General features: G+C 44.6%; 1 protein-coding gene across 1 annotated transcript; it reads right to left on the bottom strand.

Moving 5' to 3' along the window:
• Positions 1-986: 986 nt before the first annotated feature.
• On the bottom strand, positions 987-19581 carry CSRP2 (cysteine and glycine rich protein 2). The gene is made up of 6 exons (XM_059402415.1): positions 19473-19581; positions 8917-9029; positions 6124-6292; positions 2843-2972; positions 2078-2171; positions 987-1294 (listed from the first exon to the last, which is right to left on the bottom strand). The coding sequence occupies exons 2-6, from the start codon at positions 9026-9028 to the stop codon at positions 1218-1220; spliced, it is 582 nt and encodes a 193-aa protein (XP_059258398.1). The 5' UTR covers position 9029; positions 19473-19581; the 3' UTR covers positions 987-1217.
• Positions 19582-23865: the final 4284 nt, after the last annotated feature.

Here is a 23865-nt window from a genome sequence, read left to right as displayed (position 1 = left end):
GCATCTTCAAGATTGACTTCTTCCCACTAAGTTTCTGCTTATGTTTTTTATGTCCTACAGAGCACACCCCCTGTAGCTTTTCAAAATAAGCAATATAATGTGTTAAAATAAAATAGGCTTTGGGAAAGATTGAGATATGCTCATTGATCACGTTGGTCCAGTTTTACCAATACACATTTACAGACCAATTTTCACACCATACCGCTGAAAGGTTGGTCAGTCTTTGATAAAGAACTAAAAGTTTCTGGGGAAATAATGAAAATACTCTGTGTATACTTAATGTTCCTTTTCTACCTGAGTCAGCTAAATGTGCAGGATAATGCAGTATTCTTTGCAACTTACGCAGGATTGAAATGTTTGAGAAAAGCACTTCAGTTTCCAGGATTTAGTAAGTCTGATCTATCAGATCAGAGTGGAGTGGAGTCTAAAAAAAGTCATACCAAGCCTCCGAGTCTGAAGTCCACAGGTTGCTGTTTGTAACAATCTTTAGATTTAGATGCATCAAAAGAATTCTCAATCTTTGTTTAACAGTGTGCTCACCACCCTGGGTCATTGTGCCTTTCTGAGGAGCTTGTTAGAAGGGCTTCTACAGCCCCCCACTTCTAGAGAGTCTGTTTCTGTAGGGTCTGGGACTCTGCCTTTTAATACTCCCAGGTGATTGTAATGCAGGTTGTCTAGGAACCAAGCTTGACAAGAGAAACGACCAGCCAAAGTGGGGAGGGCAGACAGGTAGGTGGGAAATGCTGCTGAATGCCATCTCTGCAGAGCACTGCCTAGCAACCCTCACTCTTGAGGCACACTTGCCAGGTTAAAAGAGATCTTTTCTAACAGCCGTGTTGTAGACATTAGCCTCATAAGTCAACTGTGTAATGGGGTGGACTCTCTTTAACCACTAGTGTGCAGGTAGGTACCTAAAATGACTTTCTGCTATCTGAAATCACAGCAGCTTCTACAAAAGGTTACCTGAGAGTCCGTGAACAACCAAATCAAGCTGAAGTTTTATTTAAAATGTAAAAGAAACAATTCTTAACAATGCTAATGAATAAAGCAGAAGGATACAGTGCTCTCTTCCTACTAGTCAGCCAGCCTGTCCATGTATGGGACAATAGACAGTACTTAGGTGCTGGCAGAATTTCACAGTAGTTTAGTGTTAGATGATCTGTGCCTAAATGATGTCGGAATTCTCAGTGTGTGATCTCGGTTCTGAGTTTACACTTTCACTGAGCATGAACAAGGGCTCCTGCTCCTTGGCCATATCCAAATCCCTTGGGCCCGAAGTTCTTTGCATAGCATCCTATGAAAGAAAAGGGAGAATTAGTGGAAAACCATCACGCTTTGCCAGCACTGCTTTAAGACCCATGAAAGAACAAATCCTTAGAAGTTAAAAAAAAGTTTGGCATGTCCAAAAGAGTTCATTTAAGATCTAAAATGAGTGATGTAGAGGTGTCTGGGTAGCTTATTTGGTTAAGCGGCTGCCTTTGGTTCAGGTCATGATCTTGGTCCTGATTATCAAGCCCCACGTCAGGCTCCCTGCCCAGTGGGGAGTCTGTTTCTCCCTCTCCCTCTGCTGCTCCCCTTGCTTGTGTTCTCTCGCTCAAGCTCCCTCTCAAATAAATAAAATCTTTAAAATAAAACAATGAGCGATGTAGTGCGTATCTTACCGCTAGCTACAAAGGCAGGTCCAAACAGTCTGATTCCACAGTACTCAGCTCACGGTCCCACTTGAGTTACAAGCATAAAAATCAGGCCGGGCAAGTGACACACTTATCTATTACCTTCATATATTCATATGCTTTGCTGAACATGTAAATTGGAAAGAAGACTCTTTAGAGTGAGGTTTTTTTCCGTCCTATTTGTTGGAGAATTTGAAATGACCAGAACTTGATTGTATCATCTCCAATTGTTCTGTGGTTCTCTGTTCCTTGTAAGCATCTCTAGAGCCTTTATTTTTAAATAGCCAGTGGCAATCCCACCCTTCCGCACCGTCACAGGTTTTTTATAATGCTGGTGGCACTTCCTGAACCAATAACCGGTGTGGGATATTCAGACGGACAGTAGTAACAGAAATTAATTGTACCTTTACAATAGATTTCACCTTCTTTCTCAGTCAGAGTTGTGGATTCAAGACTCTTGCCACACTTGGCACACCGGAAACAGTTTTTGTGCCAGGGCTGGAAGAGACAACCGAGTAAGTGTGAGAGGTTGGTTTCTTACAGTAGTTTAGATGCTGCAGCAAGTGGCTCGCAAAGATCAAGCCAGCTCGAGCCCCTGATTGCTGTGGTTCAACTCCAACAAAAAGCCTGGAACGGGGGGCCTCCCCGGACCTCCATTCTTGGTCACCTGCAAAAGGCAGGGGTTTAGTCTTCATTCACAGAAGACATGGCTATGTCCCCACGAGTGCTCTCAGACCTTGCCACGAGCACAGCCTGCTCCTTCAGACACTCCCTCTTTGGTGGCTGAGAACAGCTGCAGCTCCAAGAGGTGACGTGGTTAAGGAACTGTCTCAAATGCACACAACAAACGAGCACTGTTCATGACACTGGCTTCCCACTACCTGGAATAACCTGCGGAGTCCAGGTTTGTTAGCTGTCTGCCTTTTCAGTTAACCTTCAGGAGCAGCCCTTATGAAAACAAGTTTCTTTCCAACACAGATGTGATCTAACAAGTTAAGGGCATCACTTCAAAAAGTTAATGACTCAGATGGAAATCTAAGAAAAATGAATCCAAGGCATATATTTATTTATACAAAAGACAGAGTACCTGAAGGGGATGGGGAGGGGAAAAGGGAGAAAGGGAGCGGAGAGGAGTCCCTCCCAGCTAGCAACTCAAGACAGAACTTTACCTTTCCAGCTCCAATGATCTTCTCAGCAGCATACACGGAATCCCCACATCTGGAACACTTCTCAGCTCCTCCGTATTTCTGAGCAAATTTAGAAGTGTTTGGATTTGTTGTAGGCCTGTGGGGTTGAGCACTTGTAGAAAGGGGAAAAAAATTAGGCAAGATTTAAAAAATTGGGCAAGATTTACCGAAGGCCCCTGCTAAGCCCACAAGGCAGGTGCAGCCAGAAGCTGGGACTTCACTGCTAAACTGTCCCACAGCCAGCAGCCTTCACTGAACTGACAGCAAAGAAAGGAGGACTGAATCTCAAGTGCCAGCCAGCTGGTACTTCAACCTACTTACGGACCCATTACAGCCCCCAAAGACAGATGAGTCCCCAAACTTAAACATCTGAGTCTAAGAATTTATTGAATCCTCAGTGCTTGCCTGTTCACCAAACAATTATGCTTTGCTTTATAAAACCTACAGTGGGCATATTTTTACCCCATATTCATATTACTCTTCACTGGAATCCACCACTGGAATCACAGCTAGTTTTTGTTTTGTTTTGTTTTATCATAGTTTGAAAAATCACTGTTAACCTAACCAGTTAAAAGTTTCTGCAAACAGGTCAGTAGACTTAGTCATTACAAAAGTTAAGCGTGATTTACAGATTAATTTCCTAGTATATCTTAAGTAGGGGGAAGTGTGAACAAACTGCTTTCTTCATGGAAAAATATTTCAGAAAGTTTGCTTATTACTGTATGTTTACTTTTTCTCTGGATAGTTATTTCTGTCACTTGTTTACAGTCACTGGGTAAACTTTTTTTCCTCGCTTTCTGTAATGATTTCCCCCTTCAGTATGTCAGTGTAGCTACTCTGCAGAACACTGCTGTGGGCTCTGAGATTTAAAGAGACCCCCTCAAATCTCACACATCACTTGAGCAGATAAGAGGACAGCAACAGCTCAGCAAATGATGCAAGTGTCCCATTTTTTCCTACTGGAAAAACAGGTGTTTCTTTTTTCTTCCTGACCTATAGTTTAAGTTACATACATACTTAAAATAAAATGTTAATTTAGAAATACTCCCTTTTCATCAAACAATGTATTCAAACTCTTCACCTGTTTTCCATTTGTTCACCTCCAATGTATCCATGTTTGGGCCATTGTCACGGTTTGCTACCCTTCCATTTGATGGTTTCACACACAGCATCTTTTTAAATCCTCTTGGCTATGGCCACTGGAAATTTTATTTTGAGCAGCAAATACCAGTGCATTACTGACTCACAGTATTGGTATTTTTGTCACTAAGATACGCACATTTTTTTTTTAAATCTTTACAACCTACTGTATATAGTTCCTTTTAAGAGTGATCTTTAAAGGTGTATTCACAGTGATTTCCAACATTTGGAGTTAGGAGTTTCCCTGGAAAAATTTCCAGTACATTCTGTTAATAAGAACTTAATGGAGATCATCTCCTCTCTCCCTGCTAATGACATCACAGGGTGTGGATAACTTAACCTCATGACAAATGAAGAAGCAGGGGCTCAGAGAAACAGTAAATTGGGGAGTCTGAACTGAAAAAAGCAGTTGTGCCTCAAAGAAATGTTCCTGCCCACACGGCGCCGTCTCCCCAGGAGATCCCTGTGAAGATATATGGTCCCCATACGTTATCTTTACCATGTCCCACAGGCTGCTCCAGACCACAGTTGCTCCCAGAATTCAGTCACTGAGAGGCTTCTGGAAAAGGAAGTCTCTACATCTGGTCCTAGTATGTGGCCAACTAAGATGGGGAAGAGGCAAGGGCCCTGATCGACAGGCCAGTACAAAGGGCTTGTCAATTACTAGAGAAATGGAGAAGCAGGAGGAGGTCAAGAGGAGGGTCCACTGGTCTTTGTGACTTTAAAACTATGGCCACAATCACTGACTGACTTTCGGGATTATGGATGAATTTGGTTTTGTTTGGGGAAAGGGATATAGATGTATGTGTTTCAAAAGATTTGAAATAAAATCTTAGAAAACAAGAATGGATTTTAACAAACTGGAGTAGAAGAGCAGAACAAGAACAATGAACTTCAACAAAGACTAAGGTAAGCTGGGCTCCCACACGTAATGGCACGCAGTGTTGAATGAGTCCGCCCTTGTACAGCTGGTGCACAACAAGACACCATGGCTCCGAAACTGCGTGTGGAAAAAACCCAAAGAACAGACAGGTAGGCCTCAGTGCAGTAGGAGCACAGGTGTGGGAGCCAAATGGATGTGGAGTCAAATCCTGGCTGTGTCACTTACCTGTGGGACCTGAGCCTTCCTGTCCTGTCTATAATAAAATACAAAGTACTAAACTCATAGTTACTGTAAGGAATATATAAAATGAACATAAATGTTCAGCAGACAATAGACACAAATTATTTCAGGCACACCATAATACACTGTGTTTAAGATCGTAAGATTGGGTGTTACACTGGGTTGATTTCCAGGCTCTATGATTAACTAGCAATGTGACCAGAGGCAAGTCACTTAATTTTCATTGTCTAAATTTGCTGAGTAAGATGGGAAACCCTATTTTGTTGGGTTGTGAGGATTATATGCAGTAACATGTTAATACTGCAGAGTGGCCAGCTCCCAGGGCATGACTAATGGTCTTGTCCAACAAAAGGCTATCTTATTGGAGTATTACCCAGTTTTGCCCTCTTCAGTATAAAATGGATGTGAAAAATACGAAGTTCAAATGATGGATTTATAGGGTTAAAATAGGAATTAAGAGGAAATTCCAAATGAAAAAACTAAGTGAAGTTGAGCAGAGTTACACCTTGCTATTTTGGTACCGGGAGCTTTTAAAATTTAATACTGCTCTCTCAATCAAAAACAGGAAATAATTTCCATTTTTAAGTAAGAATTTGCAGGAGAAAAATAATTGCTTGGTGCTTATTGCTATTCTTACATGGAAGGAGTGACTGAGGACTTTTCACTGACTGCTTAATTGCACCTGAGAAATGTGTCTTATGATTCAGATACTACATTTTGGTATCATTTGCTTTCATGACATATGGTCTCCAGAAACACTGTGAGATGGAAGTAAATACAAACCATGGGCTTTTGAGAACATAACTCCATGATACATGGGAGGCAGGTACAAAATCAAGCCTAGAAATCACTGGAATAATCAATGAGAATTTTGCTGGGTCCCAGACTGTCCATTTCAAGCTTAAAGAACAGTCATTTGTTTATACTAGAAAACTGGAATAATTTTTTGTGCTTATTTTAAGCTAAACATCTGAAGGTAAGAAACAAGGTCCTAACTTACCTCTCTGGCTTGATGCCCAGCCTTTCACCGCGGTCCATGTTGAGCGTGCCAGCGCCCTGGCCATAACCGTAGCCCTTGGGCCCATATTTCTTTCCGTAGCAGGATTTGCAGTAGATCTCCTCATCGTGAATTGCCACTGTTGTGCTATCTAAATTTTTCCTGCAAACCACTGAGGGGGAGTAAGTTAGACTTTTGGAACCATGCCAGAGATGCCTTTTTCCTTAGAGCAATGGTGGTCCTGACATGTGGTCTACAAGGTATAGGCTCTCTCACATTCCTTTTCTCCGGCAGTTTTCCAAACACCAGAGATGGCATCTGGACTGGGTCAGCTATAGCTGAGGACGATCTGCCTCTCTCCATGGATGGGACCGTTGTTTCAGAAACATACCAGAATTTTTTAACATCCTGAAGCCTCAGACTTTTCTACAGGCTTGGCCTCTCTGGCAGGAGGGAGAGAAGTTTCAGAGATGGCTATAATTACATGAACAAAGGGAACACAACACTTTGCTCCCAACCCTCAACACAGTCTTTTCCCACCTCTTCCTCCTAGTATTGCAAAATCACAACCTAACAAAGAACAAAAGGGTGGCTGAGTGCCTTGTGGGAGTTGGCTCTGCAGCCCTCTCCCCCAAAGAGCACCCCCCCATAAAAATGAATTAAATCCAGAATGGTGGTTTTCATCACGAGTCTAGATGGGAAAAAGTATTACTGTTTCATCTCGTCACCAGCTTCTCCAGCAGTGATGAGTATGTCTGAAAATCATAAAGTGGTCTGCAGTCTGCATTTGTATTTCCCTTCTGTCCCCAAGGAGAACGCATTCTTTCTTGATGGTTTTCTTGCCACAAGACATTTCCACGTATCCCACTTCATAAAACTGCCAAATGTCATCATGTTTTACCCAGACATTATTTCACTTTCTAAAACTTCACTAAAGCTTGAGAAAAAGGGAAACTGTGAGGGAACTTGCTGGTAGCCCAGCTGGGCAGCTGGAGATCCAAGATGAGTGGACAAGGAGATTGGTTCCCTCCTGTTGCAAAGGGTGTTGGGCGGGGGGCAGGCAGGGAATGCGAGGAGGAAGGAAGGACAGAAAGACGGCAGGGAGAGGCGACTGGCTGGCAGAAAGCAGTTAAAATTGCAACGTTTCTGTTAAGACTGTTGTCTTTTCAGAATGACATCATCTACTCTGGAACCTTGCTTGTTGAGTATCAGGCACTGAGATACATTTGCTGGAAGACACCATTCACCCAAAACCACACATTGCTGAAGAACAAACACCCTTAACAGAATACACAGAAATACGAAACGGTTTCAAAGACCACATATCTCTTAACCAAAGCAAGTTCACGGATACTACTGTCTTACTATCCTTCCTTTTGTCCTCTCTCTTCTCTACAGTAAAATTCTTCTGGGTTTACATGCTCTTCTGAATTATATTCATAAGAGGCTTGAGTCAGCAGAGACCATCCTCGGTAGTAGTAAAATCGCCAGTAAAGATGCAGATATTAATAAACAGTGACTTTGTGACAGTAGAGACACTTTCACAGCTTAAAGCAGATGAAACTAAGAACAGTTTCTAAAGTATCTGTATTTCTTCTTTGTTCACATACTCTTGGTTTCAAAGCTGTTGAAAAATAGATTCCTTAAAAAAAAGAAAAAGTAACTTCTAAGAGAAAAAATGCTTAAAGCAGACCTGAGATGTGGTACCTATTATGGGGGCGTACACAGTAAATACAGGTTATATTTTTATTCTTTGTAACCACGACTTTCTGTTGTGTCTAGTTGCCCGCCGAACAGCTACACTATAAAAAGGTCCCAACATGCTGAATGCTGGTGCCTCGAGGGAAAAGGACAATTAATCCCACTTACTATGTGCAGTTTCTAGCAATAATTCCCACTGAGCAGGACTACAGATGTGTCTGCACGTATGGGTGGGTTCGTCACATTAACAAATCCCCCATCAAAGAAAACTGTGTCCTTTGAGTCCGAAGACGACTAACAAAGCTTTCTGCAGCGGCTTCTCTCCTGCTTGCAGCTGAGAGTGCAGCAGTCACAAGAGGGGGTGTGCAGGGCGAGGGGCCGGGTCTCATCCTGTCTCTCTCACTGTCCCTGAGGTGCTGTCTTCGGAGGGAACAGGCGTGTGCTTCACGCCCTACTTCCTGTTCTAGCAGACACTGACCGTTTTCCAGCCAGAAACCGTAAGAATCCCCAGCTTACTTTGATGGGATTTTCATACCCTACGTTCCTTTCCCTCAATTAGGGTGTCAATAACCAGAAATGACTCTGAATTTTCACTAGCAGAGAAGTTGGGAATTTCACTCTTGTTAGACACTGGATTTCAACGAATCGTGTGCCAAGAAGCCAGCCAAGGGCTTTTTCAAAGAGAAGGGGCCCCGCTGGGAGGAGAAAGCTGGGGTGGAAGAGGAGCCACCCGCGCACTCCGCAATCAGAGCCCAGCCCTTACCGTGTGCCAGAAACTGGGCCCAGTACCAGACGATAAACAACACTGAGCTCCTCGCTGAGCCCGGGAGACCGCAGGGAGAACGAGGAAAATACAGTAAGGGCTCAGTGGAGGGTAAGAGCGGTGGGGACACAGCCAGGCCATGTGTGGTGGGTCACCCGGGCCATCCTTGCCGCCATGCTGGGCCCTCATGCTGTCCAGGACACAGCAAAACCCACTGACACTACTGAGATAATCTTTGTTAACATCACCACAATGTCTCTCCTTAAATAGTAAATGGAGGCTTTTTAGGACATGTGGGTCCCGTCAGAGGTCGAGCACCGGGAGCTACTTACTGCACAGAAAGCAGCAGCGGTGGAAGCTTCTCCCGTCGCACTGCACCTCTTCCGCGTGGTACACGGTCCTCCCACAGGCCCCGCACTTGTTGCCACCTCCCCAGACGGGCATCCTGAAGGAAAGAAGGATGCGAGAGAATGTCCCCACGCTCTATGAGAAGTCTGACAAGCTCTGGGGGAAACCGCTCTAACCACATCTTGAGAGGCCCGCGTTCACCCCAAATCATCTCCTCTAACCGCAGCTCTTTCATTAGCAAACTCGGGCTTGTGGGGCACACGCTGTTTTCCTGCAGGACAAAGGAGGGGCATTCAGAAAGTTACAGGTCGCCGGGCACAACCCAGACTAGGCCACCAGTGTCCTGGGAGTTAAGAAGGACAGTGGGAGTGGGACAGCCACTCTTCTCAGTGATGGGTTCTGAAAACTCTGCTGAAGAACACTTGGGAGAGGTTCTTGTTACACGTGGCATTGCCACCAGATTCTTAACATGCACCAAATACAAGCTGCGACTCTTTGGAGAGAGAAGACAGTGCTGAGTCGCTGTGCAAGAACGAGTTCTGTATTTGTCCGCTGGAGTTATGCAGAATTACAGCATCGATAATTGGGTTTGTGACTTTACAACAGTATGCGTGGAGCCTTGCTGTAACCACAACAAACAGCCCTCCAGATGGGGGACTTAGGTTTCTCTGCTTCACCCCAGCCCAACCAGGGGTTGTTTGCCCCTCTTTAATAGGCCTGTCAGTCCGTGCAGAACACGCTACCGAGTTCCCTCCCCGGCAAAGGGAACCATCTGCTTAGTGCATCTGAGCACCATGGCCTGCCTTCATGGGAGAGCTCCAGGTCTGAATCCTGCTATTTTGCTAGGATGTGGGGCTAGTGTGCCCTCATCTCCCTCCTCCATAAACCAGCCCACCCGGCCGCTGTTTAAAATGCCCACTTGGACAAGACCAGCACAGTCGGCTGCCCCTGTGCTACAGAAAGTTGTCCTTCAAGGGTGATGCGTTTGTGAGCCCTGCCCTGGGTGGTGTCTAAACACACAGTGAAAGAATCCCTTTCTTCCGCACCATCATTTCCAGGCTTCCCTTCTGTCAGTGGTGTTTGCAGCCCTTGGTGGTGAAGTGTCCTTGGATGAGATGCGCGCCTCTCTAGGAAACAGCTGGATGAGAAACAGAGACCTCCTTCCTAACTCGGCCGTGGCTGGCTAAATAAGGGAAGAGGAGGGCTGCAACGTAATCCACGGAGGAATCTTCCGTTCTTAAAAAGGAAGGTGGTAAATTCCCATCCTCCAGCCCATCCGACAGTGTTTAAATGATCCAGAACCCAGTGACTCCCTGAACACAGAGATGAGGCCTTTCCACAAGCAAGTTGTAAAGAATCAGTCATTGTGTTGGCCACATTTCTGAGCATACGGTGTTCTCTCGACCCTCTTCTGGTCACACCTTCCCCCAGGTTTTCTCCGGGGAAGCAACCATCTCTTTCTTGGTCCGTGCACTTTAGAGAAGTATTTACTAAAACGTGGTATCCTGGCGGTGGTCCACCACGCCTGGTGGCAAGTCAAGATGAAACTCAGGGGAGGGACGCCTGGGTGGCTCAGTTGGTTAAGCAGCTGCCTTCGGCTCAGGTCATGATCCCAGCGTCCTGGGATCAAGTCCCACATCGGGCTCCTAGCTCAGTGGGGAGCCTGCTTCTCCCTCTGCCTCTGCCTGCCATTCTGTCTGCCTGTGCTCGCTCTCTCCCCCCATCTCTCTCTGATAAATAAATAAAATTTAAAAAAATAAAAAAATAAATAATAATAATAATAATAATAAAAAGAAAGAAACTCAGGGGAGAATTTAGAACCTTTGAACAGTTTTATGCCCCAACAATAAAAGCATGATCAGTGCACTCATCTTGTTCAACAGCAGAGAATCAACCCGTACTTGGAAATTAAAACAAAAGAACGAACCGTCCTCTACCAGACAGTTTGAGAAACACTGGTTAAAGGGTACTGACTGCCCTCAACTCCAGGGCTGGGCCTGTGACTTGGTCACGGCAATTAGGTCACTGCAGCCCCTACCCCCCATCACAGTGACTGATGCAGGAATGGGCACACAAGTCAGTGAGAATTAAACCCCGGGGCTTTGGTTTAGGACTGTGGGTGCAGGTGTGGAGCTGCAGTGGCTGTCTCACCACTGCAACCAAAGAACCTAAGAATGAAGGCAGCACAGAAGAGAAGAGATGTAGAGACTGGGTTTCAACACTTTTTGGCTGTGTCTCGTCTTATCCTGGGCACTATGTGAGCCAATAAATTGCCTCTTCGAGTCGTTCAGAGACGGAGCTCCTGTTCCTTGAAACCAGCACATACAAAGAGACCTGACAGATACAACTAGTTATCACTAAACTGCTGGTCTCAGCTTACAAAAGCCCCCTTGCTTATTCAGACAGGACATAGGTAACTGCAAGGGTCCACCAACATCACCGGCTACTGTGAAGGCATCCATAGAGGATCAACAGCTAGCAACAATGGAATAAATCTGCAAGCTTTCCTTTAGTAGTTGCATAGATCAGTTATTCCCTTCCCTGAAGAGAGGTGCTCCATTGTTTAACTCCACAGTGAAATTTGAGCCTGACTGTCTCAGCCACAAAGCCCTGGCTCCCTCAGCCTTCCCCTGGCTTGAGTCTGGAGTGCAATTAGAACACTGACTTTGCCCCATGGCTCCGCGTTACCAGAGTCCTGGAATGCTCATAGAGGCCACAGACATCTGCTGGAAGTACCCTCGTGATTCCAGAGGAAACCTAAAACCAAATCCAGGCCCCCAGATAATGACCTTACAATTCCTTAAAATTGGATCCCAAGCATCAACAGCCCAGCTGGGTTTTGAAATATTTTGTGACTGTTAAGGCATTTCTCGTATCAGAAAGTGTACTATTTAATATCAATGTGTATTTTACATTTTCACACCTATTTACTTTGGTGCTGTCACCAGGAAGGAACCAGATCTCCATCAAGACTAATGCTCTCTTGGGTTATCTTTGAATAGCATTTAAAAGCACATTTTTCAAAAACAAACTCATTACTTTGTTATTCTCTATCAAACAGCAGTTTGGATTTTTACAAAGGGAAGATCCTTCCTTTCTTTATGTAATTCACAGTTACTTCAATTCACTTCTTGTAAGTCAAGTCTGATTTCTACTGCCCATACCACACAACCAAATGAGTCACTTTTCAGGAAATACCCATCAAAGTGCTACAACATTCAGCTTCTATGTTAAAAGCCTTTTCCCCTCCTGGATGGGGACCACATCTCTGTCTTCCCCATACCATCTCCCAGAGCAGTTGGCACATGTCAAAATAACTTCTGTTGTTTTAAAGAATTCCTCCTTTTTCAGCCTGTCTGTACAATTCCCAGTCCAGTCTTACGCTGATCAAGACAAAGGTAGCACTGGTCGTCTTCTCTTTGTCATATTTTTGGATTCTAAGTAAAATTTCCAAGTCGTTAACATTTTAAAAGTTCCATCCAATTTCAAGGCTTTCCTAAGGATTTCTGCATAAATAGAGCGTCCTCAAAAAGCTTCAGCTGGAGTTATACTTTATTTTTTATGCTGGATACGGAGTAGCTGGGTGTCTGTCCCTCACAGTATTCTCTATTTCGTGTATCTGAAGTATTTCAGAATGGAAAAAAGGGAGGGAGGGAAGGAGGAAGATTCGTTGGTTTGGGTAGATTCGGGTTAATACCACTGTTAAAATGGCTGTGCAACCTTAGGCTTAGTTTTCTCATCTGTAAAACAGGGAAAGGTAGTTCTCTCCACCCAGCGGAGATATTGTGAAGATAAAAGAAAGCGAGCAAATGTGCTGGCAGACATCAAGTAACTGTGAGCTTGAAAATGGTGGTGGTGGTGGGGGGTGTGTCTCATACCTTCCATCCTGCTGTAAGCACTCCAGTACAGAAACCCACTGCAGAAGGGCATAGCTCAGAGCCACAAACAGGGTAAAGAAAAAACTTAGGGGATTAGTCACTCCTATACCTTCTTTGGGGACATAAAAACACACTGCAAATACAACACTAGTTCCATTTGTGAGGCCTAGGAAATGAAGTTCAAATTTACACGTTGAGGGTGAACCCCAGTGGACTTTTCCTGAATTTGGCAGGAAGAAGTGTGATGATCTTCCATTTCTGTCACTGGGCACGGCTATGCGTAGAAAAGAATTCTAAAGCTTCGTGGTTCCTACAAGCCTTTGGCTGCACTACTCCACAACAGCTGACATTAATCACAGCAAACTGGATTTGCACTGAGCAATCTGGGCTGCATGCCTTCCCCTGATCCTATGCCTTAATTTACAGAATGGTAAGAGGAGAAATGAAATCTCACTTTACACATAGTGCGCGGAAGAGGCCAAACACAGGCTTATTCTCTGCTTCTCCGTCTGTTCTCTGTTTTTCAATGTCTTTGTGAAAGAGTTCTAACACTAGGATTTATCCACTGTGTTAGATTAAAAAACTTGGTTTACATCTGAACACCTATATCCAATTTCTCTTTGCTGCTTCTCCCCAGGCAAAGACACCACCCAAAATTTCGTAAGGCTTACCCCAGGAGAAAATTACTATCGTCCAAATCTGAGTCACCTTGTGGTAAAGTGACTTCATCCTCTCGATAACCAAGAGCGGCGCAATGGCCACATGCATCATTCTCACACCACCTGTTCTGCATTTAGCATCTTATTTTAGAATCTGTCTTGAATCTACCAGTCTAGAGTCTACATGTCGCCCCTTGCAGTGTGTTTCTGCTCTGATATTAGAGGTTTGGAGTGATTTCGTCTCTAAACCCGAATTCTAAATACTTCCAGAAGCTCTGACATTTTATTACTACTTACAGGGTTTTGCTATTACCTAGAATCTGGCTAGAATCCAATTTCTCGAAAGGGAGATTTACTATAAACCAGTTTCATCTTGAGACACACTTGGAGGGACCACTAGTGAAAGAATATGTACATTAAGGGGTGCCTGGGTGGCTCAGTGGGTTAAGGCCTCTGCCTTCAGCTCAGGTCATGGTCTCAGGGTCCTGGGATCGAGCCCCACATCTGGCTCTCTGCTCGGCAGGGAACCTGCTTCCCCTTCTCTCTCTGCCTCCCTCTCTGCCTACTTGTGATCTCTCTCTGTCAAATAAATAAAAAAATAAAAAATCTTAAAAAAAAAAAAGAATATGTACATTAATTGCATTGTCCCGAATTACAATGATTTTTAATAGAGTTTGAAAGTGGTAGTTAATTGGAAATTAAGCATTACTCAATGCCCATTCTAAAAATGTTTCCTTCTACTTAACCAAACTATCTGGTTAGTCTACTTCCCTTATCTAAGTGAGTACTACTGAACTAAGGATAGACTTCATGTCTCAGTGATCAGCTTGTTTCATCCCGCTCCTACCAAAGCCACATCTTCAAGACAACTCAGCCTAAGGGTGAATTAAGAGCAGGGATGTTGGAGTCAACAAAGTCTCATTTCCTTCATATGTAAGATGAGAATAAAGTGCCTTTCCTACAGAATTATTAAGATCATGAGATGAGAACATGCTTATAGGAGGCACTCAAAGTATGATGATATACTCAGTATACTCAAGGTAGGATGTTTTTTTATCAATCCTTACCTCCCACTCATCTCCTATAGCCACTCCCTCATGATACCCCTGATCCCTCCCCATCAGGTGAATGGACTTTCTGTCCTCCCTCATCCAGCTAAACCCTAACTTCTTTTCTGTATCACAAGTAATGCTTCTAGGGTAAGGGCAGCTAATAAACAATGTACAATGCTTTCCCATAAGAAGATTTCACTGAGTGTATTCATCCAGCATTTCATATCCTGGGTTAGAACTGAGGCTGACGTGGTTGGTTATAAGGAGGGGCCTGTTCCTCGGGGGGTTCTGCTTGCGTGGTAGAACGAGGGAAACCAATAATGACGCTACCGTAGAACCTGTGACACAGAGTTACAGAGAAAGGGATTCGGAACATCTGCATGGTCTACTTGTATAGCGATGTCAGAAACCATTTCATTTTGTAGATTTACTGATAGTGGGCTCCTGGAACCGTGTGTGAAAAGACTCTGAAGTTCCGTCAAGATTCTGCACTGAAGATGGCTGTGATTACACATGTCTGCTATGGGAACTGCGGTGCACATGCCAGCTTTAAGACCTTCCTGGTGTAAGAGAAAGAGTGCGGAACTTAGATAAAAGGTTGAAACTCAGTCAGCAGCTCTGTTATCTTGGCCAAATTCCTTAACCTCAACTTCCTCCACTATACCTTGGAACCTTGGAAACGGATGACAACACTCTCTCATCGCGTGGTTGGAGGATTTAATAAGATAACGTTTGTGAAGTACCTGATAGAGAGCTTGTACTCCACAAATGCCGGCTTCCTTTGCCTTCAGCAGCACTGTGGGGCCTGAATCTGGCTACAGAAGTTCAGGTGTTAGGTGACCTGCTGAGGTAACTGACCTCCAAACACACCAGTCTGGGCTCCAGAACCACAAGCTGTCCCCCAAACTCCCAAATCTGATAGAAGGGTTGAGACCCTCTCAGATCACCTGAGAATGATCGATCCTTGAGTTACCAAATTACTTGTACACAGGAATGCTCTCTTCTCTGACCAGTCTTCATGGCTCCAGCTACCACTGAGAAAGTGTCTTCTATGGGCCTGTCTCACACTCGAAGTGCTACTCTCAGCAAAAAAGCTCTCTAGCACTCTTCTCTGTTGCCCAAAGTCTATCCTCACTACAGAGGAATCCCTCTTTCTTGTCAGTACGTTCTCCTATGTTTACCTCAGCCTCACCATTAAGTACTAATTCTATATCCTGTTTCCACTTTTGTCTTCAACCTGAGGTACAGCAAAATCCTTGACTCAGATTTGGATACTACCTGCCAAATGACATATTGCAATTAGAATGCAACTAGGCTACAAATTTGGTCACCATAACCCCCAGCATCTGCCACAGCAATCTACAATCTGCGCAAACTGCAAGATACTTAATTATTCAAATAATTTAATGTTATTATGGAGTCAGACCAGGGTTTATATGCCAAGACTACTGCTTATTTGCCAAATGATGTGACATTGGTTGTTTGATCTGCTAGTTTTCTCATTTTAAAAATGGAGATAATGCTTACTTATTTCATAAACCAGTTCTCAGATTAAACAATGTATGGAAAGCATTCAGAATAGTGCTTGCCACGTGGTAGGTAATAATAATTACAAGTACTTATATAAAATTTATTATATATGTTACTTATATGAAGTAGTTTACTTCTTGTAACTTATTTAACCTTCATAATGACGAAGGGAGACATGATCATTATACCCATTTTATGGGTAGAGAAGCTGAGGTATAGAGACATCAAGTGGCTCGTAACTGTGACACCAAAACAAAATTACCAATTCAGTTTAAAAATCAATACCAATAAAATTCAAATAAGCTATAGAGTTTGTCTCACTGATGTTTTGCTAAAAGTAAACCACTGTTGGCAACACAAATACACAGTTCTGACTTCTCTGGTTTTGGCGCCGGTTCTTTTAAACTGGGCATTTCTTGTACTATGTGAGGATTCGAGTCTCTCTACACTTTTCTCTTTCAGAAGTACTGTGAAGCCACCAACAAACCTTTCTTCTAGGGAGCTGGGAAGCTATGCAGCTGTAACGTATTTATTACATGGCATCTAGCCTCTTTTTATTAGTGAAGGACAATTAGTAGTACCGTTGGCACAACGAGACAGTAAACAAAAAAGCAATGACCCTGATATCCTCTGCAAATGATTCACAAGGTACTTCCATTGGTTCTTCCCCTTGACTTACACCAAAACTAAAAATTTTTAACAATCAGAACTTGTGCCAGCTTCCTCCACAATCTAGTCTGAGAAAACTCCAACTCAGGGTTCTACAAGTGGGACCACAGTTTCCTTGAAATACTGGGGACTGGTGAACTTGGTACTATCGACTTTATTTTATGCACTTAAAAACATTTTGGAAGAGGGGGCGCCTGAGTGGCTCAGTGGGATTAAAGCCTCTGCCTTTGGCTCCAGTCATGATCCCAGGGTCCTGGGATCAAGCCCACATTGGGCTCTCTGCTCAGCAGGGAGCCTGCTTCCTCCTCTGTCTCTGCCTGCCTCTCTGCCTACTTGTGATCTCTCTCTGTCAAATAAATAAATAAAATCTTTAAAACACACACACACACACACACACACACACACACACATATTTTGGAAGAGGATTCAGACATTTCACCAAATGGCCAGAAGGTTTCACCACACAAAAACAGTTAAGAATTACCATTCTGGGTAATCAAGGCCCCAAGGGAGTCTAAAGATCCCCACCCAACAGAACTCCAGGGATGCCATGAAAATACCAGCCCAGGACAGGACACAGTGCCTGGAGGGAACCTGTGAGTATCCCCTCCAGGCAAGGCCAGTAGATACTGTTGAGTTGGCTTTCACTGAGAGCCACTTCCCCATATATTCAACAAAGTTCACAAGAGGGTCTAACGACAAGGAATCCTTCCCTGGCTGAGGTGGGCTTTGTTCAAGGATCAAGATCAACGTGCCTTATGACAATCCTCATGTATATGCTATTACATCCATTTTATAAGCTGGAAGTAACAGGTGAGAGAGTAAAGTTACTTGCCTGAGGTCATCAAACCAACGGCAGCGGGAGCTGCAAGAGACTTGGGGGACAGGTCAGTTCTGCCCTTTTCCCCAGGCAACGACCCCTCTCCTGCTAGGAAGCTTGCTCTCCCAGCTCATTTCATTTAACTCATCCTTGGCGGAGAAGAAAACTTAAAGGCCCACATCTCCATGGCCATTTAGTGGCAATGTTGAGGCCGAAGCTAAGTTTCTACAGCTCATTCATTTATTTCCATTCCCTCTATGCTATGCCAACATTATTGCTGTTTTAGTATAAAATACAATTTCCCACAAATCCAAGTTATTTGGCAATTTCATCAGACCTTTAATGAGTATTGCTTTCATCACAGTATTTAGTGTATCAGTATTTGTATCAATCAATATTTGAATACATTTGGAGGAATTCATTAAACATTTATGATCAAAACCTCAGATCAAATCTGCTAATGTTATCTATTGCCTGAGTCCAGTGAAATATTTGTCCCCCATAAGTCTTAACTCCTTCCTTTCTTCATTCAATTAACCAATACTGGCTCTGGTCCAGCTGTGTTTAAGGCACCCAGGCAAGTATACTGTGACTCTCAAAGACTGATGAAATGCAGATCCTGCCTCTTGTATTTTCACTCTAAAGGAGTGAAGAAAACTAGAATCCGGAGTAGAAAAACACAAATACTGATCACGTACCAGCAGCAGTCAACCTGAGACAAGAGAGAGTGAGGGAAGATCAGGGTGGACTTTATAAATTATAATCAGTTACGGTTTGGTATGAGGTTTTGAAATTACGTGATTCATTTCAAGAATCCATCACCCATCTCTTTCCTGAAAAATTATAGCCAAATTTGTGGTTGTCCTATTTGAATTCTTGGCATTTCGTAAGTAGAGCTTTAAAACAGGTTAATTAGGAAAGGACTAAAGGGACCAATTTTACTGCCTGAGTTAAAAAAAAAAACCCTACTACCCCAAATTTAAATATTTTCTATACTGAAATCACATATAAAGTGAAAATGTGCTTGTCTGCTGGCTGCAAATAAACCAGGTTAAACATTTTGGGCCACTACTTAAACAAATATCCTTCAACAAACGTCCGGGCTTGGGGAAGGGGGAGGAAGGTTGAGTGTCTCCCGGCTTAGATACCTCCTCCCGCAAGGGGCTGCCTACGTGGAGCTTTGGAACTCAGGATGTGACTTTCAGGACCTGTTGCTGAATTTCACAACCAAGCAATATGGCTTTCCTGTTTGTACCTGAATTGTAGAAAGTTCCGGAAAAAGCTAGGAGTGATCGACCTGATGTTTCACTGCTGTTCTTCAACATTTAAATTTCAGGGCTTGGTGGGCAGAGACCACCAAACAATGGGGATGCCAGAAGCTCCGTACCGCAGCAGAGGAAGGCGTCTGGACTCGCGGTCTGTGGAAGCCCCCACCTCACTCCCAGGACTCCCAACCAGCCCCTGGTAAGGTCGCCGTCTGCGCAGCACACTTCGGGCAGAGGGGACCCCGAGACTCGGATCCCGCCCTCCCCTTCGTGGAAAGAGAACCAGCTGCTGGAGGAGGCTGCCCAAAGCTACTAAAGGCGGATTAGCAGCAACGCGAAACTCTGGGTCCCGCCTCTCTCCCAGAGAAACCGGTCTGGAGCAACCCGCAGGAAGGTCACGCACTATTCTTTATCTGCCCTAAAGGCCCGGAATCCGACGACAGGGCGGGGGCAGCTGCGGGGAGTGGGGCAGGTGTGCGGAGGGGGTCCGTGGGAACCCGCACGCAGGGGTGAAGAGACTGGTGCAGGGGCGACAAGGGGAGCTCCGGAGGGGGATGTCAGAGGAGATGGGAGACGGCCGGTGGGACGTCCTGAGGACCCCGGGAGACTGTGTAACCTCTCCCCCCCACCCCGGGTAAGTGGAGGCACCCCTACCGCCCCTACTCACTCGAGTCGGAGGCAGACCACGCACCGCCGGCGGAAACCGCAGACCCAGGGCGAGAAAAGCGCGCGGGCAGTCGGGAACAGCCGCGGAGCGAGCGCCGCGCCCGCACCTTTTAAAGACTGCCTGGTGGGCGTGGCCTGTGGGTCCCGCCCCCGCCCCACCCCGCCCCGCCCGGCGGATTCCTGGACCCGCTCTGCAGGGCTGGGGGCGTCTAGCGTGGGGGCTGCTCGCGGCTTAGCTTCGGGCTGGAGACCCGGAGACAAAGGGCAGAATCCCGCCTCTTCCTGCTGTTTCCCGCCCGCCTGGCATCTTCCCACGTCCCTGGACCCTCCCGCCGGCCCTATTCCCTCTGCCTCCCCACGGGACCGGGCAGTTTCCAGAAGTGATTAGCAGCTAGGAAAGGAGGCTGCCTTAACCTACAGACACCCTGAGACTGTCCCGTCGGGGAAGAGCCCCCGCCGCCCTGAAACGTACCCTTCTCACCGCGGGCGCCAGTTCTCCCTCAAGAGGTAACAGCCCAAGGTCGAGGAGGCTCCCACAAGTAGAGAAAAGGCCAGATCGGGGCTTTCCGCCACCCTCTCCCTTGCCTTATCCTTATATGTACACTCAACGTGATTAACTTCCCCGGTGGAGAAATATTCTTGCTCCCATTTCCAGCTTCTGGGAATCCACAACCTTCCTGTTCTTAAAGAGCAAAATATCTCATCTAGACTAAATAAATGACGTTACGAAAACGCCTCATTCCCCAAGTGTTTTGAGGGCATGGCTGCACAGGCTGCTGGAGGGAAGTAACCGAAACCCAGCCAGAAACCAGGGCACCTAAGGGTCCAAGGACGCCAGTGACAACGCAGGGGGCCTCTTAGCTGAGCTGCAGGGTGACTTATGGTTTTAGATGGGAAAAAAATAAACAATACTGGCTCTATCCGGTTCACATTCTAGGCCTACTGATGACCTCTGTGCCAGAAGCCACGATCCCTAAGAATTGGTACATGGGAGAAAGGGAAGCTGGAAAAAGGCTGTTACTGAGACTATTCCTCCATCCACAAATGCAATAGCTTGCTCTCTGGTCCAGAGCTTCTCAACCTGGGCACATGACCTTTTGGGGCTGGGTAATTCTTTGTTGTGGGGGCCTGTTCTGTGGATCCTAGGATGCTTCCACCCACCAGATGCCAATATGGCCCCTCTGTCCACTTTGTAATCTTTGATGATTACAACCAAAATTTGACTTTGCCAGATGCCCTCGGCGTCAGAGGGCATTGATTGAGAACCACTGCGCAGGTTCACATCTGCATGACCACTTGCAGAATTTGGCTGCCGGTATTGCGCTGGCGCTAACCCAGCAAAAACTCACTCCAATAGCAGCTTGTAGAGTCTCTGTCCACCAAACACCGCGCAGAAACACATCATGGTGATGACTTCTCCTGATATTGTGGCAGGAGTCTGGAAGTACTCCTGCCTGCTGTGAGCTTTTCTAAATATGGGCAATCCATGTTTTCATGATATCAGCTAACGTAAAAGAGACATGACTCCTGAGGCTCTCAGGATGGTTCTGTCCTCAGATTCTAGGTTCACTCTAGTTCTGTTGCTTAGGATACTTATTTGTTTCTTGCATAGGTTTCTATAGTGTTCCTACTGAATGAAACTCTGTGAACTTCACTGCTGTGCTGATTTTCAGCAAACTGTTGTCCATTCTCCTCTACCCTTGGGTTCTTCTTGATGTCTCTGGGACCTGATCTGTTTGCTTTCTGAGGCTCATGTTGTCCCTAAATTCCACGGTCTCATTCTATTATTTGAAGTTAGGCTCACTTCTAACCAAAAAGTATTTCTGCTTTCTGTTCCTGTTTGTATTTCTCAGTGTATTTTACAGTGAGTCTGGGGATAATGTGCATGCGATTTTGAATAAATCCGTATTTGTATTTAATTATCAACATTTTAATAAGGATTTTACTTCCCTTTAAAAAGAGTTGACCCCTTTCCTTGTAAATACTAAGAAACTATTTCAGATGATTAGAGAGAATAGTGCAAAGAGTAAGAGTATGAGCTTTGGAAACAAACTGTGGTGATTTTAAGATACAACCCTGCTTCCTAGTAGCTCTGGGAGCTTGGCCTAATACTTGACTTCCTCACACCTTTTTCTTTATCCGTTAGATGATGATAATACTACAGAACTCATAGGATTGTCAGGAGGATTAAATCAGATTATGTATGTAAAATGCCAAGCAGAGCACCTGGCTCATGGTAAATTTTCAGTAGCTCATGGCTGTGATGTTAAACAAAGCTATCTTGATGTCCTTTTCTGCCTTGAGAAAGAAATACAAACTGTGTTTTGCTGAGCATTCATCTTACGCTGTCTATTGAAAGGTTTTGTAGTAAGAAGGTGTTAAGTGTTTTTCAAAATAATTAAGAGCCTTCCAGTAGAAAGTAAATTGTGTGCCTGGGGAAGAGCTAGTGGGAGAAGAATAAGCCCTTCTGAATTCCATATGGTCCTACTCTGACCCCTTCCATCTTATAAGAGGCGAAATTGAAGGTTAAATGTGTCCAGCAGGAGGTTTCTTTTTCCCAAGAAATGCACATTATACTTGTAACAGCTCCTTCATTCTCTGGAACCTATTAAGCAATTTCATATGAAAGTTCTTCGTCAAGGTCACTGTACTAAGGCAAGTTGAACCAAGGTTGCTTTTCTTCATGACCTTGTGCTCAAGTTCAGATTTTTCAAATATTTTTATTATTTTTATTTCATGTTACTTTTTCTTAACAAAACTCTGAACCAGATGAGTGTGAATATAAACATAGGGCCTCTTTGTTTTATTTTAGAGCAAGGATTCCTTCCCAGAAGCCAGCTAGGCTATGGTGAAGAGGAATTTTTTTTAAATATATGTGAAATAAAGGAAAATATAAATACCCACTTTGCGGGGCACCTCGGTGGCTCAGTCGTTAAGCGTCTGCCTTTGGCTCGGGTCATGATCCTGGGGTCCTGGGATGGAGCCCCACATTGGGCTCTCTGCTCAGCAGGAAGCTGCTTCTCCCTTTCCCACTTTCCCTGCTTGTGTTCCCTCTCTTGCTGTGTCTCTCTCTGTCAAATGAATAAATAAAATCTTAAAAAAAATTATCACTTTGCTAATCTACATGCTTAATGATAATGATAATAATAATAATAAAAAGAAACAGCTGTTCCATCTTATTTTTTAGCCAAGATTTAGCAGCAGTGGTAGGAATAAAAATTACTCAACCCTAATACTCTATGATGCATTTTCTGGCAGAGAAAAGAATCATATAAGTTACATATGCTTAAATCCTATTCTTGATATTTGTCATAGTTTTTTTTTTTTGAAACTTATTTGAAACTCCCCCTTCATTATAACTTGCATTATTTCTTACCCTTCTTTCTCCAAAGACTACTGTTTCCAGGGTGCCTGCGTGACTCAGTTGGTTAAGCATCCAACTCTTGATTTCAGCTCAGGTCATGATCTCGGAGTCTTGAGATCAAGCTCGATGTCAAGAGTCAAGCAACATTCTCTCTCTGCCTCTCCCTGGGCCCCTCCTCCCCACTCATGCTCTCTCTCAAACAAACAAAAAACAAAACAAAACAAAGCAAAACAAAACCAGAATGATTTCCTTCAGTGCTATGACTTCTGTTACAGGATTATTGATGTTTTCTTTTCTCTCAGAGCTCTCTAGCTTTTCTAGCTAAGCTTATGCTTTCTTATTACAGTGGAGTTTTTCTAGCTGGACAAGTGTGAGAAATACGGTTAACCTTAATCTCCGAGGCAGTCTGTTCCATCCATCTTCTCTCAACCTCATGAATGCCCTATTTCACTTCTCTCCCTTCCCTTCCCCTCCTTCATTCGCATTCCCAGCCACAGCCCACTTGCTCAGCCTACCTAACCAGCTGTGTTTTCTCTCATGTTTATGCTTGGCTGTCCCCGATGATGTCGAAGGAAGAGGTGGTTCTCCAACTCCTTACCAAGAATGTCCAGTCCGAGGGTGCGTTTGATCCAATTGTTCAGCATTTTTAGTTACATTCTCTTGCTCTTCAATTCCCCAGTCTCTAGAGCCTCCTTTGTTTTCACATTACAAAACAGCTGCATAGCCCATATCTTAACTTCTTTAACTTCCATGACTTTTATAGTAGGTATTGGAGGTGGCCTCTCCAGCATCTGTTCCTCTTTCCCAGAGACTCGGGTCTCTGTTTGGCATCTGTGTGGTTTCAGGGATTTGCCTCCATAAGCCCCGGTTTGGGGATGGACTACTGGAGACAGTCAAGGCCTTCCAACCCAAACCAGGCTGGGAGTGGGCGTCATGTGTGACCTGAACCCATCCTATCAGAGTAAATCTCTGAACTCTGGGGGGTGCTGACACAGAACCATGCCTACCTGTTCTGGAAGGTTCTATGTGC

The sequence above is a fragment of the Mustela nigripes genome, chromosome 6 (genome assembly GCF_022355385.1).
Source record: "Mustela nigripes isolate SB6536 chromosome 6, MUSNIG.SB6536, whole genome shotgun sequence".
In the NCBI taxonomy this organism is placed as follows: domain Eukaryota; kingdom Metazoa; phylum Chordata; class Mammalia; order Carnivora; family Mustelidae; genus Mustela; species Mustela nigripes.
The sequence above is the reverse complement of the archived record's forward strand: the minus strand, read 5'-3'. Positions and strand labels throughout refer to the sequence as shown.